Source organism: Eretmochelys imbricata, chromosome 9 (assembly GCF_965152235.1).
Source record: "Eretmochelys imbricata isolate rEreImb1 chromosome 9, rEreImb1.hap1, whole genome shotgun sequence".
NCBI classification, from domain to species: Eukaryota; Metazoa; Chordata; order Testudines; family Cheloniidae; genus Eretmochelys; species Eretmochelys imbricata.
Window position 1 is genome coordinate 36270632 of NC_135580.1, and position 16779 is coordinate 36287410.

Below are 16779 nucleotides of genomic sequence, written 5' to 3' on the forward strand. Positions count from 1 at the left end.
CAAAATCTTTCTTTGCATTTATGAATTGTGTGTGCTGAAGTCTGGGTTTGGATGCATAGTAACCCACGTTGCAGACCCAAACACCCATTTGCATGCATAGATGTAGGATTTCATTTGTGTAATGAGTGCAAACTCAGGGCCAGATTCTGCCACCCTTATTCCCATTAAGTAGTATCTTACTCCCTGAATAACTGAGGTCCATGGGTCTACTTGAAGAAGAAAGTACTAGTCAGTGTAAGAGTTTCAGAATCTGGCCCCCTTTTTGCAGTGCTTTCCTATTGTACGTACGGATTTGTCCCTTACAATCCTTTCAGATGTAATAATCTTCAGTATAACAGAGGTAAGGGTTTGTCTTTTTTTTGTCTTTTTTTTTTTTTTTTTGTAAATGTGACTGTTATGTCCAGATTGTCTCTTTAAATTTTTCTAAGCCTAAGTAATCACTATATGCTGGAGAATGCATATTTCATGAGCTCCAGGACAAGAGAAAATTCTTTTCAGTCACTCTTGTCCCCAAGATCAGTATTCATCAGGAACTCTGATGGTAGCTAATTCCCAAGTAACAAATAAAGTCACAAGAAGGAGTTTAGGAGAAATTCTAACTTCTTTAGCACAATTACTGCCAATATCTTTGTTTTAAATTCAGACTTGCTAAAGAAGTGTTGGCAAAGACAAGAAACACTGGTGATTCCTAGTGGCTTGAGCACTGGCCTGGGACTCAGACCTGGGTCCTATTCTCAGCTTTGCCACCAAGTGACCTTGGGCAGGTCACTAAAATGGGGTTAATGATATTGACTTCCTTTGTAAAGCACTTCAATATCTATGAATGAAAAGCAGCACATAAGAACTAGGTGGTGTTGTTATCCTCAAAGAGCATCATTAAAGCATTGTTATATTCTATTATCCACTATTGCCAACTGCAACATGTTGTGAGACAATGATAATGATGTTATTTCTGGAAATGTTTCACTTCTTCATGTAGTCTTCCTTGAGAGAAGAAAAGCTCTCAATCTATTATTATTATAAATGGCAAAAGTAAATGTTACTGGGACTAAAGGAAACTTTTTCTAGCAGTTGTATATATCTTTATCACAGCTGACAGTGACATGTGGCAGGGGGAAGCATTTTTTGCTGTTGAGTTTCTCTCTGACGCATCTAGGTCTAATTGTCTATGTGCCTTACCCTATATACCCTTCCTAATGCAAGGGAGGCTTGCCGAGGGGAGTAAAATTGTGCAGGCTCTATTACTGGCCTTGATCCTGCTATCAGGCAGATCCTTGCAACTGCCTGCATCCCCATGCAAATCAGTGGGGTTCTGTATGGGCACAGTGGTCCTACAAGGTTCTGATCACAGGATTGGGGTGTGCATATGCAACATTACAAGTGGTCAAATAGAGGTAAGTCTAATGAGTTTATAAAGTGTAGGTGACTACTCAATTTGGGATTACTTGACGGTATTGTTGAAAAAACATTGTTTAGGGAAGTGTGCAGTACGTTGATTGACAGAATGTTGAGGATTCCAACCAGGGGCCCAATTCTGCTGCCTTAATTCCGGAAACCCTCTTAATGAGAGAGTGGCCTGAGTAATAACTGCAGGATTGGGTCTCCAAATGAAGTTAATTTTTTGAACTACAAGTTTCCTTTATCAAGCATCTAAAATAAATAATGCATTATTTAATAAACCAAAAATATAAGATAATTGAAAACAGTAAAAATTGTTGAAATAAATACTCAATGGGTTCATTTTGTTTTCATCTGTTTCTTTAAAAAAAATTTTAATAAAAAGATTATGCACAAGGAGGATCCAGCAAAGCCACAAGGAATGGAACGAACCTATTCACGAACCTTCAGTAGAACAAACACAGCCCTGCAAGAGCAGTGAAACCAAATCCTGACATTTGACTGAAACATCTGTGACTTTTTGCATACCTCTGGAGGACATTTTTTTTTAATGTAAAGTGATCATGAACAATACCATGAAAATGGATTGTGCGGTATGGTTTTAATTTATTGGGAGTCTTCACAGTGATAATATTTTTTAAAACTGCTAGCTTGATTTTTTTTGTCCAACCTTGTATTTGTACATTTCCTATCTTTTTTTGTTTGTTTGTTTGTTTGTTTGTTATTGAGAAGTCTTTATTAAGTGAGGCTGAATATGAAATTTCCATTGAACGTTTAGCTCCACAGCAAGCCCTAAGTTTGCTGTAAATGATAATATATCTAATACTGAGTCCTAGTATACATATATTTTAAAGGTCAAAAGTGGGTGTTTTATAACATTTAAGTATGTCACAATTGTAAATAGAGGATGTGTAAAATATGTCATTTTTACAAAATTTAAAAGACTATCTTTTTAGTTAATAATAAGTGTACTAAAATATGAATAACTTTTCAGATACAAGTATATTAAAATATTTGTGTATGTGTACAAAAAATGGCTATAAAGATTTCTCTTTGAAGACAGTTCATTGGTTTATAGAATTAGAGAATCATAGAAATGTAGGAGGGAAAGTCTCCTGGACTAAGTATCTACAGCATCTCTGACAGGTGTTTGTCCAACCTGGTCTCAAAAACCTCGAATGATGGAGATTCTAAAACCTACCTTGGTAATTTGCTCCAGTGCTTAATCACCTTACAGTTAGGAAGTTTTTCCTAATGTCTAACCTAAATCTCCATTGCTTCAATTTAAGCCCATTACTACTTGTCCTATCCTCAGCGGATAAGAAGAACAATGTATCACCCTCCTCTTTATAGCAACCTTTACATACTTGAAGAGTATTGTCATGTCCTCTCTCATCCTTCTCTTCTCCAGACTAAACAAACCCAATTTTTTTCAATCTTTCCTCAAAGGTTTTCTAGACCTGTAATAATTTTTGTTGATCTCTTTTGGACTTTCTCCAGTTTGTCCATGTCTTTCCTGGAATGTGGTGAATTGGACATGGTACTCCAGTTGAGGCCTTATCAGTGCTGAATAGAGTGGAAGAAATACTTCTCGTGTCTTGCTTACAACACTCCTGCTAATACATCTGAGAATGATGGTTGCTTTTTTTGCAACAGTATTACATTTTTGACTCATATTTAGTTTGTGATCCACTATAACCCCCCAGGCTCTTTTCTGCAGTACTCCTTCCCGGGAAGCCATTTCCCATTTTGTATGTGTGCAATTGATTATTTCTTCCTAATTGTACTTCGCAATTGTCCTTATTAAATTTCATCCTATTTAATTCAGACCATTTCTCCAGTTTGTCAAGGTCATTTTGAATTCTAATTCTTTCCGCAACAGCACTTGCAACCCTTCCCAGCTTGGTATTATCTGCAAACTTTGTTAGTGTACTCTCTGTGCCATTATCCAAATCATTTATGAAGATATTGAATAGAAGGGGATCCAGGACAAATCCCTGTGGGACCCCACCAAAGATACCCTTCTAGCTTGACAGTGAACTACAGAAAACTGCTCTCTGAGTACGGTTTTCCAACCAGATGTGCACCCATCTTATAATAGGTTCATCTATAGGCTATATTTCCCTAGTTTGCTTATGAGCAGGTCATGTGAAACAGTATCAAAAGCCTTACTGAAGTCAAGATATATCACATCTACTGCTTCCCCCACATCCACAAGCCTTCTTACTTTGTCGGAGAAGGAAATTAGGTTGGTTTGATATTATTTGTTCTTGACCAATCCATGTTGACTGTTACTTATCACCTGATTACCATATAGGTGCTTACAAATTGATTGTTTGACTATTTGTGCCATTATCTTTCCAGGTACTTAGGTTAAGCTGAGTGGTCTATAATTCTCTGGGTTATCCTTGTTCCCCTTTTTTTGAAGATATGTATAGTGTTTGCCCTTTTCCAGTCCTCTGGGATCTCTCCCATCCTCCATGGGAGAATGGCTAATGCTAATGGCTCAGAGATGTCTTCAGCCAATTCCTTAAGTATTCTAGGATGTATTTCATCAGATCTTGCCAACTTGAAGACATCTAACTTGTCTAAGTCATTCTTAACATGTTCAGATCCTACCCCATTCACATTGGTGTTCACTATGTTAGTTACCAGACCACTGCAAACCTTTTTGGTGAAAACTGAAACAAAAAAGGCATTTAACACTTTGGCCATTGCTAAATTTTCTGTTGTTGTCTTTCCTTCCTCATTGAATAATGAACTTACCCTGTCCTTGGTCTTCCTCTTGCTTCTAATGTATTTGTAAAATGTTTTCTTGTTACCCTTTTATGTCCCTAGCTAGTTTAATCTTGTTTTGTGCCTCGACCTTTCTATTTTTGTCTGCATGTGCTTGTGTTGGTTTTTTTTATATTCATCCTTTGTAATTTGACTTAGTTTCCACTTTGTTGTATGACTCTTTTCTGAGTTTCATGTCCTTGAAGATCTTCTGATTAAGCCAGTGTGGTGTCGTCTTATACTTCCTTTCGTTCCAAAGCATTGGGATAGTTTGTTCTTATGCCCTTAATAATATTTCTTTTAAAAGGTGCCAACTCTCCTGAATTCTTTTATTCCCTTAGACTTGCTGCCCACAGGATCCTACCAATTCTCTGAGTTTGCTAAAGTCTACCTTCTTGAAGCACATTGTCTTTTATTCTGCTGTTTTCCCTCCTACCATTCCATAGAATCATGAACTCATGATCACTTTCGCCCAAGCTGCCTTCCACCTTCAAATTCTCAACTAGTTTCTCCCTATTTGTCTTGTCAAATCTAGAACAGCCTCTCCCCTACTCACTTTCTCTATCTTCTGTAATAAAAAATTGTCTCCAAATGTATTCCAAGAACTTTTTGGATAATCTGTGTCCTGCTATATTATTTTCCCAATAGATGTCTGGGTAGTTGAAGTCTCCCATCACCACCAAGTCCTGTGCTTTGGATGATTATTTTAGTTGTTTAAAAAAAGTCTCATCCACCTCTTCTTCCTGGTTACGTGGACTATAGTGAACCCCTACTTTGACATCACCTTTGTTTTTTATCCCTTTTATCCTTACCCAGAGACTTTCAACACATCTGTCTCCCTCTTCTGTCTCTACCTCAGTGCAAGTATATACATCTTTGATATACAAGGCAACAGCTCCTCCCTTTTTTCCCTGCCTGTCCTTCCTGAACAAGGATATAACAATATACCAATATTCCAGTCATGTGAATTATCCCACCAAGTCTCTGTGATGCCAGTTATGTCATAATTGTGATTATTCACTAGTATTTCTAGTTCTTCCTGTTTATTCTTTATACTTTTTGCATTAGCATACAGATATCTGGAATTTTCATTATGTTTTCCCTCTATATTCCTTCCTATTTATCTTTTGTCCCTGCTATCGTTGCCCACTTGCCCCCAGATTCCAACCTTTCACCCAGGACTCTCTATTCTGGACTTACCTGTGGACTTTTGTCTCCTACTCCCATTGAACCTAGTTTACTGCAATTTCTGTGCTCTCCAAAACAATGGAAATGAAAATGTCATATACGTTCATGATATATTCCATACAGATTATCAAAATAGACATTTGCCACAGGTAATTGGACATTTCAAGAGATCTCCAGTTTCCCCCCTCAGATTCCAAATTTGGAGCTGGACTGTGGTCTTTAGCTACTGGTCTGTATTGGGAACAGTGTGGAATTGGACTATATCATTTTTTAAATTCCCTATTGAATAACTCCTATGCTCTCATAACGTTCATCCCTTTGCTCATAGATGCTGGGCTGGCGGCCTTTTATTTTTGTATTCTTTTATAAATTAATTTGGCTGTTTTCTCCCTTCTATATAGACTATCTCCCTGATTCTCTCAAATGATGAGAGAGAATGCCTCTACCTCTAGAGAATGCCCTCTCCCTTGCATGGGTACCTGAGGCCCCCAGGGAATAGAGTGCAAGAGGTTTGAAATTGATCAGTTATGCTGTGCACATGATGTTTCTAAAGATGTCATTGGGATCTTCCTCTCCCCCTCCAACAGTTCTTCTTCTTCTTCTTCTAGAAATGTCTCTGTGGGAGCTCCACTCCAGGTATGCTTGCGCCCCCTGTACCGTTGATCTAAGGTTTCTCATAGCAGTGTCCGTTTGGCCCATGCACATATGTTACTCAGCCTCATGCCCCATGCTATTGTTATGTAGCACTGCACGGGCTAACCATCCTTTTCAACCAGCCCAGCTTGAGATCCTTAGCTAGTTGCCCAAGTGGAGTTTTGCCTCAACTGTGTTCTCTTAGATTTTGTAGTTAGTGTATTATAGTAGTTAGTATTTAGTAATAGTTGTATTCGTTTTTAAAATAAAACAAAAAAGTGTTATGTATAGCTTTTAGATAGTTCCCCCCAATCCCTGGGGAGGTTTTGCCCTTTCCAAGGGTATGCCCAGTTCTCCTGGGTTCAAGCATTGCTTATTGTGTTGGGAGGCAATCCTGATGAGCCACAGACACTCCCACTGCATCCATTGCCTTGGGGAATCTCATATTTCCAAAAAGTGAAACTTATGTCTGGAGTTCAAATATAGCACCAGAAAGAATAGGGAGATAAAACTTTGACTCCTTTTGATGGAGAGCTTGCTGTGTCCAGCTTCTGACCCAAGCCAGGAGCTCCCACCATACATCGGTCTCCGAGTAAGTCAGCTGCCTCCTCTATCTCTGATCTGCACTCCTCAAGGGTATCTAAGAGGAAGACCCAAGCTTCCTTTCATAAGTCTTCCAAAGACCATGCCCTGAATTCTCCTGGTAGGGTATCTACCTCAAAGAAGTCAAAGTTTTCAGCTCACCTAGATCCCATCGGTCTCTGACATGGTACCCACAAGGCAGCTGGTTCCTTGCATACCGAGAGCTCCACTAAGCATAGAAACTCTGAAATATCAGGCCCAGAGAAAACATTGGTATCAACAGTAGACCACAGCAGCAAGAAGAGCTCTACTATCTTACCAAAAAAACCCATTTGGGCTCTGTCCAGAATACCCCAGAGCATTCAAAACTCACAGTACCATTGCATCCTTCAGCTATCATTACTTGAGCTCAAGACCTGGACACAGTACCAAAAACATTTTCAGTAACACAAAAATTACTTTTCCCAAGACCTCGCAGCGTCTGAGACTCCTGATTCACCATTTCTCAGCTTGGATCACTTCTCAGTACTGAGAACTGCCAGATATCCGGACACCCGTCCAGTACCAATGATGGTACATCAAGCTGCTTCTACTGCCCCACCATTACCAAGTGACTTATAGGAGGAGGATTCTGATGAAGATTTTGCCTCAGCCTCACAAATATCTGTACAAGGCTCTCCACTCTGCCCCATGAAAGTTCTTTTCCTGAAGTCCCTGAGGAACCTGAGCTCACTCCTGACAGATGTCCACAACTACCATCCCACTGGGGCAAGCACCTGTGGATTCCACCGCCCATGCTATATGAACCACCTTCTTGGCCCTACTGGGACCCCTTCGTGGCTTATCGCCATCAATTCTCTAGGGCAGGGGTGGTGAACCTCCAGCCCACGGGTCAGATCTGGCCCACTGCTTAATTTAATCTGGCCCATGGCAAGTCTCCACACCGTGGGCCGGAAGCCCCAAGCCTCGGTGGCCCTCCCTGGCAGAGGGGCAATCAGGGAAGCTCTGCATGCTGCTCCCGCTCCCAGTGCCAGCTCTGCAGCTCCCATTGGCCAGGAACCGTAGCCAATGGAAGCTGAGGGGGCAGCACCTACAGGCTCGGGCAGCACGCACTGCACAGAGCCCCCTGGCTGCCCCTCCGCCTAGGGGCCAGACATTCTGGCCACTTCTGGGAGCCATGCAGAGCCAGGGCAGGCAGGGAGCCTGCCTTAGCCCCGCTGAGCTGCCAACCAGGAGCCACCTCAGGTAAGCGCCACTTGGCTGGAGTCAAAACCCCCAGCCCCAGGTCGGAACTTTCTGCTGCACCCTAACTCTCTCCAAGACCTCACACCCATATCTGCACCCCAACCCCCAGCCCTGAGGTCCCTCCTGCACCCAAACCCCCTCCCAGATCCTGCACCCCTACTCATACCCCAACCCCTTGCCCAGTTCGAAACCCCCACACACTCTAAGTCCCACCCAGAGCCCACACCCCCACCTGCACACCAACCCTCTGCCCCAGGTCGGAACCCCCTCCAACACCCAAACTCCCTCCCAGACCCTGCACCCTTGCCCCAGCCCTGAGCCCCATCCCGCACTCCAAACCCATTGGCCCCAGCCTGGAGCCCCCTCCTGCACCCCAAAGTCCTCTTTCCCCGCCCGACCCAGAGCCTACACCCCCAGCCAGAATCCTCACCCCCTCAAAAACCCCAACCCTCTGCTCTAGCCCGGAGCCCACTCCCACACCCTGAATCCCTCGTTTCTGGCCCCACCTTGGAGCCTAGGGGAAGCCCCAAGCCTCCGTGCCCCACCCCCGGGGGACTGTGTGTGGTCCTCAACTGATTTTTTCTGTGAGTGAGTGGCTCCTGTTAGAAAAAAAGATTCTCCACCCCTACTTTAGAGCCTTGAGCTCTGCCCTGCATAGAGATAGACAACCCTCCGCACCCTCCCCGTCCAGGAGGCCAGAGCTGAGGAGGTCTCTAGATTTGCACACTTGTGTGATCTCAAACACATTGCACCAACAACCTCATCATTACAAGGTGTACTGGACTACATTCTAGAACTAAAGAGTTTAGGATTATTGCAGAGCTCCATTAGAGTTCATCTGGCAGCCATCATGGCCTTCCGTTCTCCAACAGATGGTTACCCTGTATTTGCCCACTAAGCGAGGTTCCTCAAAGGCCTCAGCAACCTTTTTCCACCAGTTAAACACCCTACTCCAGTTTGGGTCCTCAATTTGGTCCTTAAATGCCTTACAAGACCACCATTTAGACCTATGGCTGCCTGCTCACTCTTCCATTTATTGGTTGCTATCATGTCAGCTTGATGAATGGGGAAAATAGAGGCTCTTATGGCATACCCTTTATTCACGATATTTTTCAGAAACAAGGTCACATGACCACACCCAAAGTTTTTGCCAAAAGTGTATTTTCATTTCCATATTAATCAACCCATTCTGCTCTCCATCTTCCACCCTAAACCTCACCGGGCTAAGGGGGAGATGTTGTTCTACACACTTGATGTCAGGAGAGTCCTGGCTTTCTACCTTGATAGGACTAAACCTTTCAAGAAGACTCCCAGATTGTGTGTCAGTCGCAGACAGAACAAAAGGAGCGTCAGTCTCTAAGCAAAGGCTCTCTAGGTGGATAACTGGCTGCATTAGTAGCTGCTACCAATCTCATAATCTCAAAGCATCCACTGACATACAAGATCACTCCATGAGATCTATCCCCACCTCCACAGCCTTTCTTAAGAATGTTCTTATAACTGAAATATGTAAAGACACAACGTGGGCTTATATGCACACATTTGCTAAACACTATGCAATAATTCACAACTCTGCTTCTGATACTGTGTTTGGCTCAGCTGTACTTTCTTCCATTCTGGACTAAACTCCGAAGCTCCCTCCTCTTTAAAGGGGAACTGCTTGGTAATCAGGTACAGTGGACCACCCATAGGGACACTAATAGAAGAAGAAATGATTACTCACACTGTGCAGTAATTGTGGTTCTTTTAAATGTGTGTCCCTATCTGTGCACCACTGCCTGCCCTCCTTTTCTGCTTCGGAGTTCTCTGTCATGGGGCTTCATGGTAGAGAAGGAACAGTATTATATAGCAATAGCATATAGCACAAGGCTGAGAGACATCCATGCGTGGGCTTACTGGACATTGCTATGAGAAATCTCCTATTGAAATCGCAGGGAGCGCAAGCGCACCTAGAGTGGAGCACCCATGAGGGACACATCTTGAAGAACCACAGTTACAGCATAGGGTGTGTAACCATTTCATCCTTCTGCCCCACAAACATGTCTGAGTCCAGAACTGCTTCATTGGGGTTACTGAGATTATAAAGGACTGCAACTTAGTGCTGCTGGGAGGAATGGGGTGGTTTCTATGCTCCTGTAGACACAAAGTCCTAGATCCCTGGGGATGGGGTGAAAGAGGTCCTCAGCTAGTCTACTCCTTCTGCCTTCTGGTACTGCTGGCACTGGTGGCTACTGCTGCAGACTCTTTCCTTCCTGGGAAATTCGACAAAGAGACCCGCCCCATATGGTACTCCTGAGTGGGGTGAGGGAAGGAGCACCTGGGACTACATGCCCTAATAAGCCCTGATTCTGCTATGACCTCCATGCAGATGGGCCGCTGCACCTATACAAATCTTCTGTGAAGTCAGTGAAACTCTGGCAGGGGGAGGTGAGGGGTGCAGGAAACTTCTCTGCGCAGGTTTGCTGAGGATTAGGTCCTAAGTCTTTCACTGTGGGTGAGGTCAATTTACATTCCACATAGGGGAAAAAATAATTTGCTCTGATTCAGACCCCACTGCATTTGTTTTGTTTTTAATTCAGAACTTCTGAAAATAATAACAGAAGACAATGTCATGCCCAATATTTGAATAAGTGTTTCCAAATTAAATACTACTTCAGTTCTTACCCTGGTTTTCATCTCTATTATTACAAGGGCATTTCCATTCATAGGATTTTTGTTTTAACTAGATATAGCAACTTTGGCAAATTGAAGGCTGACTGATGTGGAATTGTGCAGCTGCACCATGCACAGAGCTAATTTCTTCTCCATTTGTGTGATGACAGCGTTAGCTCATGACTGTAATTATAGATAATTGCTCAACTTTCCACCTCTATAATACACTGCACTGAGTGACGTGCTTCTCTGTGATGAAAATCAGGGTGTATCTTCTTATCAGCTTCAGCCACATCATCCAATGAACAGACATTTGTGTTTCTAGTTTGCTCAGCTCTGCCCTTCAGTTTCTACACTGTTGGAATTCAATAGGTTTACTGAAAAGAATAAATCCTAGCTCAAATGTTCATCTTTTTACACAGTTTATGTTATACGTAATAATACAATATTATTAAATTGCACAGTGATCTGGTCTAATGGAATTAGTGATTAGTCCATAAGAATTGGCATAAACAGTGCCTATAGAATGAGTCCTTGACCATTGATCAGATAACAGAATCAGCTACCCTTGTTGTAACTTCAGTATAAGAGGTCAAATAAATTTGTCATCCAGCTCCATTTGCCTCACTGATTTTACACCAGCCATTAATTTGGTCCTTTGTGTTTAGCAAGATTCATGTTTTATGGGCGAGGTTTTCAAAGCCACCAAGGTGATTTGGACAAACCCAATTCCTATTCATATGAATGGGAAATGAATGTCTAAACCCCCTTTGCATCTTTGAAAATCCCATTCTATATTTTCGGTAGTGTGGTGTTCACCCAGGGAATGCTGTAAATTGTTGACTGCCTTATCTCAAAATAAAGGTGTTTTCTGAAAAATGTACAGATTGTCATGAGGTCTTTTATTGTCTCTCAATAACTCCCACATCAAACTCATTGAGTTCACATAAGAACGGCCATATTGCGTCAGACCAAAGGTTCATCTAGCCCTTCTGACAGTGGCCAATGGCAAGTGCCCCAGAAGGAATGAACAGAACAGGTAATCAAGTGATCCTTTTCCTGTCACTCATTCCCAGCTTCCAGCAAGAAGAGGCTACAGACACCATCCCTGCCCATTCTGGCTAATAGCCATTGTTGGACCTATCCTCCATGAATTTATCTAGTTCTTTTTTTAACCCTGATATTGTCTTGGCCTTCACAACATCCTCTGGCAAAGAGTTCTACAGGTTGACTGTATGTTGTGTGAAGAAATACTTCCTTTTGTTTGTTTTAAACCTATTGCCTATTAATTTCATTTGGTGACCCCTAGTTCTCGTGTTATGAGAAGGATTAAATAACACTTCCTTATTTACTTTCTCCACACTGATCATGATTTTATAGACCTCAATCATATCCCTCCTTAGTTGTCTCTTTTCCAAGCTGAAAAGTCCCAGTCTTATTAATCTCTCGTCATACAGAAGCCATTCCATACCCCTAATCATTTTTGTTGCCCTTTTCTGAATCTTTTCCAGTTCCAGTATATCTTTTTTGAGATGGGACGACCACATCTGCACACAGTATTCAAGATGTGGGTGTACCATGGATTTATATAAAGGCAATATGATGTTTTTCTGTCCTAATAGCTATCCCTTTCTTAATGATTCGCAACATTCTGTTCGGTTTTTTGACTGCTGCTGCACATTGAGTGGATGTTTTCAGAGAACTATCCACAATGACTTCAAGGTCTCTTTCTTGAGTGGTAACAGCTAATTTAGACCCCATCATTTTATATGTATAATTGGGATTATATTTTCCAATATGCATCACTTTGAATTTATCAACACTGACACATGTCAAAGGGCTGGCTTTCTGACTGCCAGCCTCGTCCACTCATCTGGGGATCTCAGAATCCCGCTCTGTTTCTGGCTCTTACCTGATCACTTGTATTAAGAGATCTCTAGATTTGAATTTAGCAGACAGCTATCCCAGAGGGCATCTTCTTACCTGCCATGCTTGGACATTTGCAACATGGATATGAGAGAGCAGTTAGAAAATGTTATTTTTGGTCCTGGTCATTGACATCAAGGGACGAGATAATCATGTTGTGGGCTGACTGCTCCTATGACAGATAGCCTTTGCCAAATTTGGGATGGATAGTAATAGATATGGATGTGGCTCCTTCCTTCCCAGCTGGGACATGGAGTTGCAGAGTTTTCATCACTGAGGACACCACTTGGCCCTGTAATTATAACTTAATTAACAATTCTGTTGAGGATGCAGGAGCCAGAGTTGAATCCAGCTCCCTGGCCCACAGAGGTGTTGGCTGTGCAGTGCGAAGAGGACTAAAAGGTACTAAACACTAACATTTGACATTAAACTAGTCCAATTGGACAGGATCCACACAATGAGCAGAACTCTTGACTAAGAAGATGCCATTTTCTTATAGTCACTGCTCTTTAATCTTGTGGAGTTTCCTAGTATCTGCACTTCTTCCTGTTGCATAAGGAGTTCCAGTACTGGAGCTTCTATTCTTGGTAGTCTAGCTACTAGACGGCAACATGATCATATATATCTTGTCAATATTACATGTTTTTACACATGGATGATTTATTTTGTATCTGGTGTAAAGTTTACAAAAGCACCTAAGTCTTATTGAAAATCAATGGGTCTTAGGCTCCTAAGTCACCTAGGTGCTTTTGAACATGTTAACCTTGTCAGAAAATTTAGCCAAAAACAAACTTTTGAGAAAATATGGAAACAAACATGTTTGTGATTTATTTTTTCATTTTCTGACAAGCTGTAGTATGATGTATGAATAATGCAGATCTGGGAGACTAAACTACAGAGAACACGAGTATATTTTTAGAGAAGTATGATTGACGTGAAGTGACATTGTATAACAAAGCACACACTCGAAAATTTCTGCAGTTGGAAAGGTTCTGTTGTTTCTGGTGATGTGTCCTATCAGTGGGTAATGCTGGAAACTGTAGAATCTTTGTAAATGGTATCATTTTTTAAAGATGGCCACCATAAACATATTGGCCCAAATTTAAAAAAATGAGATTTTGGCCTCTAAAATGCTGCAAACTCTTAGATATGTACTTAAGTCTATGGGTGAAATCCTGGCTCGGTTGAACTCTATAGGAGTTTTGCCATTCACTTAACTGGGCCAGGATTTCATTTTATGCAAAAGAATAGTCCCATTGATGTCAGTGAGATTATTCGTGATTTAAAAGCTACACACACATGTTAGCAGGACTGGGCCCCATATCGGAGATCTGCTGAGCGCTTGGCACTTTTATGATCAGATCACTGATTTAGGTGCATAAGTAAGGATCTAGAAGTTAAAATTTACGCTCCCATCTTGGCCTTCATATGCAAACAATACTGCACCATCGGTCCTCTAGATTGTTACTGAGAAGATAATAAACAGCAGAACCATAATTAGGTGAGCTGTATATTAAGTTTTCTTACATCTGCTAAGAAGTTTATCAGAACTGAATCTGATCATTTGAATCTCATAGTAATGTTTTAGAAATGAGCTGGCTAGCTAGCAAGTGGTTTCCTTGAGGAATTGAGCCAGTCCAGCAGGCAGATTGTGTAAGACAGTTTATGTGACACCTTCGGTCATGCTGGAAAGTGATACATGGTTTAATTTAGGAAATCAAGTACAAATAAATGTTATAAATAATGTTTTCAATATACACTGTGCTTGTTTGCAGCAAATTTGGGAGCGGATGAAAATCTAGTGCTAAGCAGTCAAGCCACGAGCCAATCAATCCATAAGTTAATTACAGCTAGATACTTCTTTCATTACATTCTCATTCCTTTTCTTCATGGCAGTATATAATGCTAATATTCTCAAGGTAATGAAATATTCTACTGCTCTGCTGCCTGATTTACATCAACATTTTTCAAATGAAATGTAAATAAGAAATCAATATCTCCACATATTTGTATTTATAACAATATGATACACTTGATATCCTACTGTGTTTACATTTTCCAGGATGGGATGTGAGAAGTATATTTCCCAAAAACTATATATGCAGTAGGGAATTGTCTCCCCTCTGCCAAACAGTAGCAGATGTCGGGGCCTTTGAGGTCAGCTTCCCTATGGAAGAGAAATCAGTGATGCAGAAGCTGGGTATATTCTTAAAGCAGCTTTTTATTTTACTTTATGTACATCAGTCATGCAACACAGGTTGTCACAAACAGCATGCAGGCAGTCCCCTCTTTCAGGAATTTCAGCCAATGCCTGATTCTCAGGGAGCAATTCTGCTTCAAGAATTGCCTCTAGCCAGAGAGAATAAGGCAGAGAGCAAACTCCTTTGCTGCTTGTCACAGATGCCCCCAAAAAAACTACAACACAAAACTAACAACTGTACGGTATTGCTTCAAAGACTGAACAACAGTTGCAGGCTAAGAAAACAACTTGTAATACTAAATGTAACAGCACCATCCGCTGGGTCCTGCCATAGCCGGGTAAACAGTTTATTTTGCTGGGTCCTGGACCAATATTTTCATAAGAGTGTAATAACTTTGGGGCAGTGTTGGTTTTGGATGTCCAGTTTGAGATGTCTCTCTGATTTTCAGAAAGTGCTCAACATCTGGCCTTTGAAAATCAAACCCAAGTCAGGTGTCTCAAATTAGGCACCCAAAATCCCAAGTCACTTTTGAAAATACTGGCCTTGAACTCTATTTTGCTGCTGTTGGTACAGTTAATAATTACTAGAACTGTCAATTAATCACCGTTAAATCACACGATTAACTCAAAAAAATTAACTGATTAAAAAAATTAATCACAGTTAATCGCAGTTTTCATGCTTTGGCCACTATTCCAGAGGACATGCTTCCATGCTGATAATGCTTGTTAAAAAAATAATGCGTTAATTAAATTTGTGACTGAACTCCTTGGTGGAGAATTGTATGTCTCCTGCTCTGTTTTACCCGCATTCTGCCATATATTTCATGTTATAGCCGTCTCGGATGATGACCCAGCATGTTGTTCATTTTAAGAACACTGTCACTGCAGACTTGACAAAACACAAAGAAGATACCAATGTGAGATTTCTAAAGATAGCTACAGCACTCGACCCAAGGTTTAAGAATCTGACGTGCCTTCCAAAATCTGAGAGGGAGGAGGTGTGGAGCATGCTTTCATAAGTCTTAAAAGAGCAATACTGATGCAGAAATTACAGAACCCAAACCACTAAAAAAGAAAATCAACCTTGTGCTGGTGGCATCTGACTCAGATGATGAAAATAAACATGTGTCAGTCTGCACTGCTTTGGATCGTTATCGAGCAGAACCCATCATCACCATAGACGCATGTCCCCTGGAATGGTGGTTGAAGCATGAAGGGACATATGAATCTTTAGCACATCTGGCATGTAAATATCTTGCAACGCCGGCTACAATGCCGGTCATGCAAACGTCTGTTCTTTCAGGTGGCATTGTAAACAAGAAGTGGTCAGCATTATCTCCTGCACACATAAACAAACTTGTTTGTCTGAGCGCTTGGCTGAACAAGAAGTAGGACTGAATGGATTTGTAGGCTCTAAAGTTTGACATTGTTTTATTTTTGAATGCAGTTATTTTTTGTACATAATTATACATTTGTAACTTCAACTTTCATGATAAAGAGATTGCACTACAGTACTTGTATTAAGTGAATTGAAAAATACTATTTCTTTTATTTTTACAGTGCCGATATTTATAATAAAAAATAAATATAAAGTGAGCACTGTGCACTTTGTATTCTGTGTTGAAATTGAAATCAATATATTTGAAAATATGGAAAACATCCAAAATATTTAAATAAATGGTATTCTATTATTAACAGTGCCATTAATCACGATTAATTTTTTTAATCGCTTGACAGCCCTAATAATTACCCTCTTTAATAAGGTTTCGTTAATAAAGAGTTTATAAGGAGTTAATAAATGATTGGTAGATGTTTAAATAAATAGTTACTAACTTGTTATAGAGCCCAGCAAGTCAATAGGTTCCATTATAACCATGAAGCCTTTGAATGAGGTGCTTGTTTTTACCATCTACAACTCATACTACTCATGTGTAACTTGCTTATTACCTCTATGAGTCATTCAGGGCTATATTTCTTCAGGTATTTAGGTGCCTAACTCCCATTGATTTGAATGGTATTTAGGCACCTAAATACCTTGAAAAATCTGTCCCTTAGTAATCTTTTATAAACTATTTCTAAATGGCAACTTAATGTAAAGTGTGACCCACTTAATGTTGTGAGATGCTTCCTATTAAATTTAGTTGGACAAATGTCTTGACCTGCATTCTCTTCCCATCTTC

At 40.9% G+C, this 16779-nt stretch overlaps 1 protein-coding gene across 6 annotated transcripts in view; it reads left to right on the forward strand.

The window, feature by feature from the left end:
* The window catches only part of DOCK10 (dedicator of cytokinesis 10), a 252846-nt gene extending 236690 nt beyond the window's left edge, over nt 1–16156 (forward strand). For all 6 annotated transcript variants that reach the window (XM_077827342.1, XM_077827346.1, XM_077827344.1 and 3 more), the window contains one exon: nt 1784–16156. In XM_077827342.1, coding sequence (XP_077683468.1) covers nt 1784–1879 — 96 coding nt within the window. In that variant the 3' untranslated portion in view covers nt 1880–16156. The remainder of the gene's footprint in view (nt 1–1783) is intronic.
* Nucleotides 16157–16779: the final 623 nt, after the last annotated feature.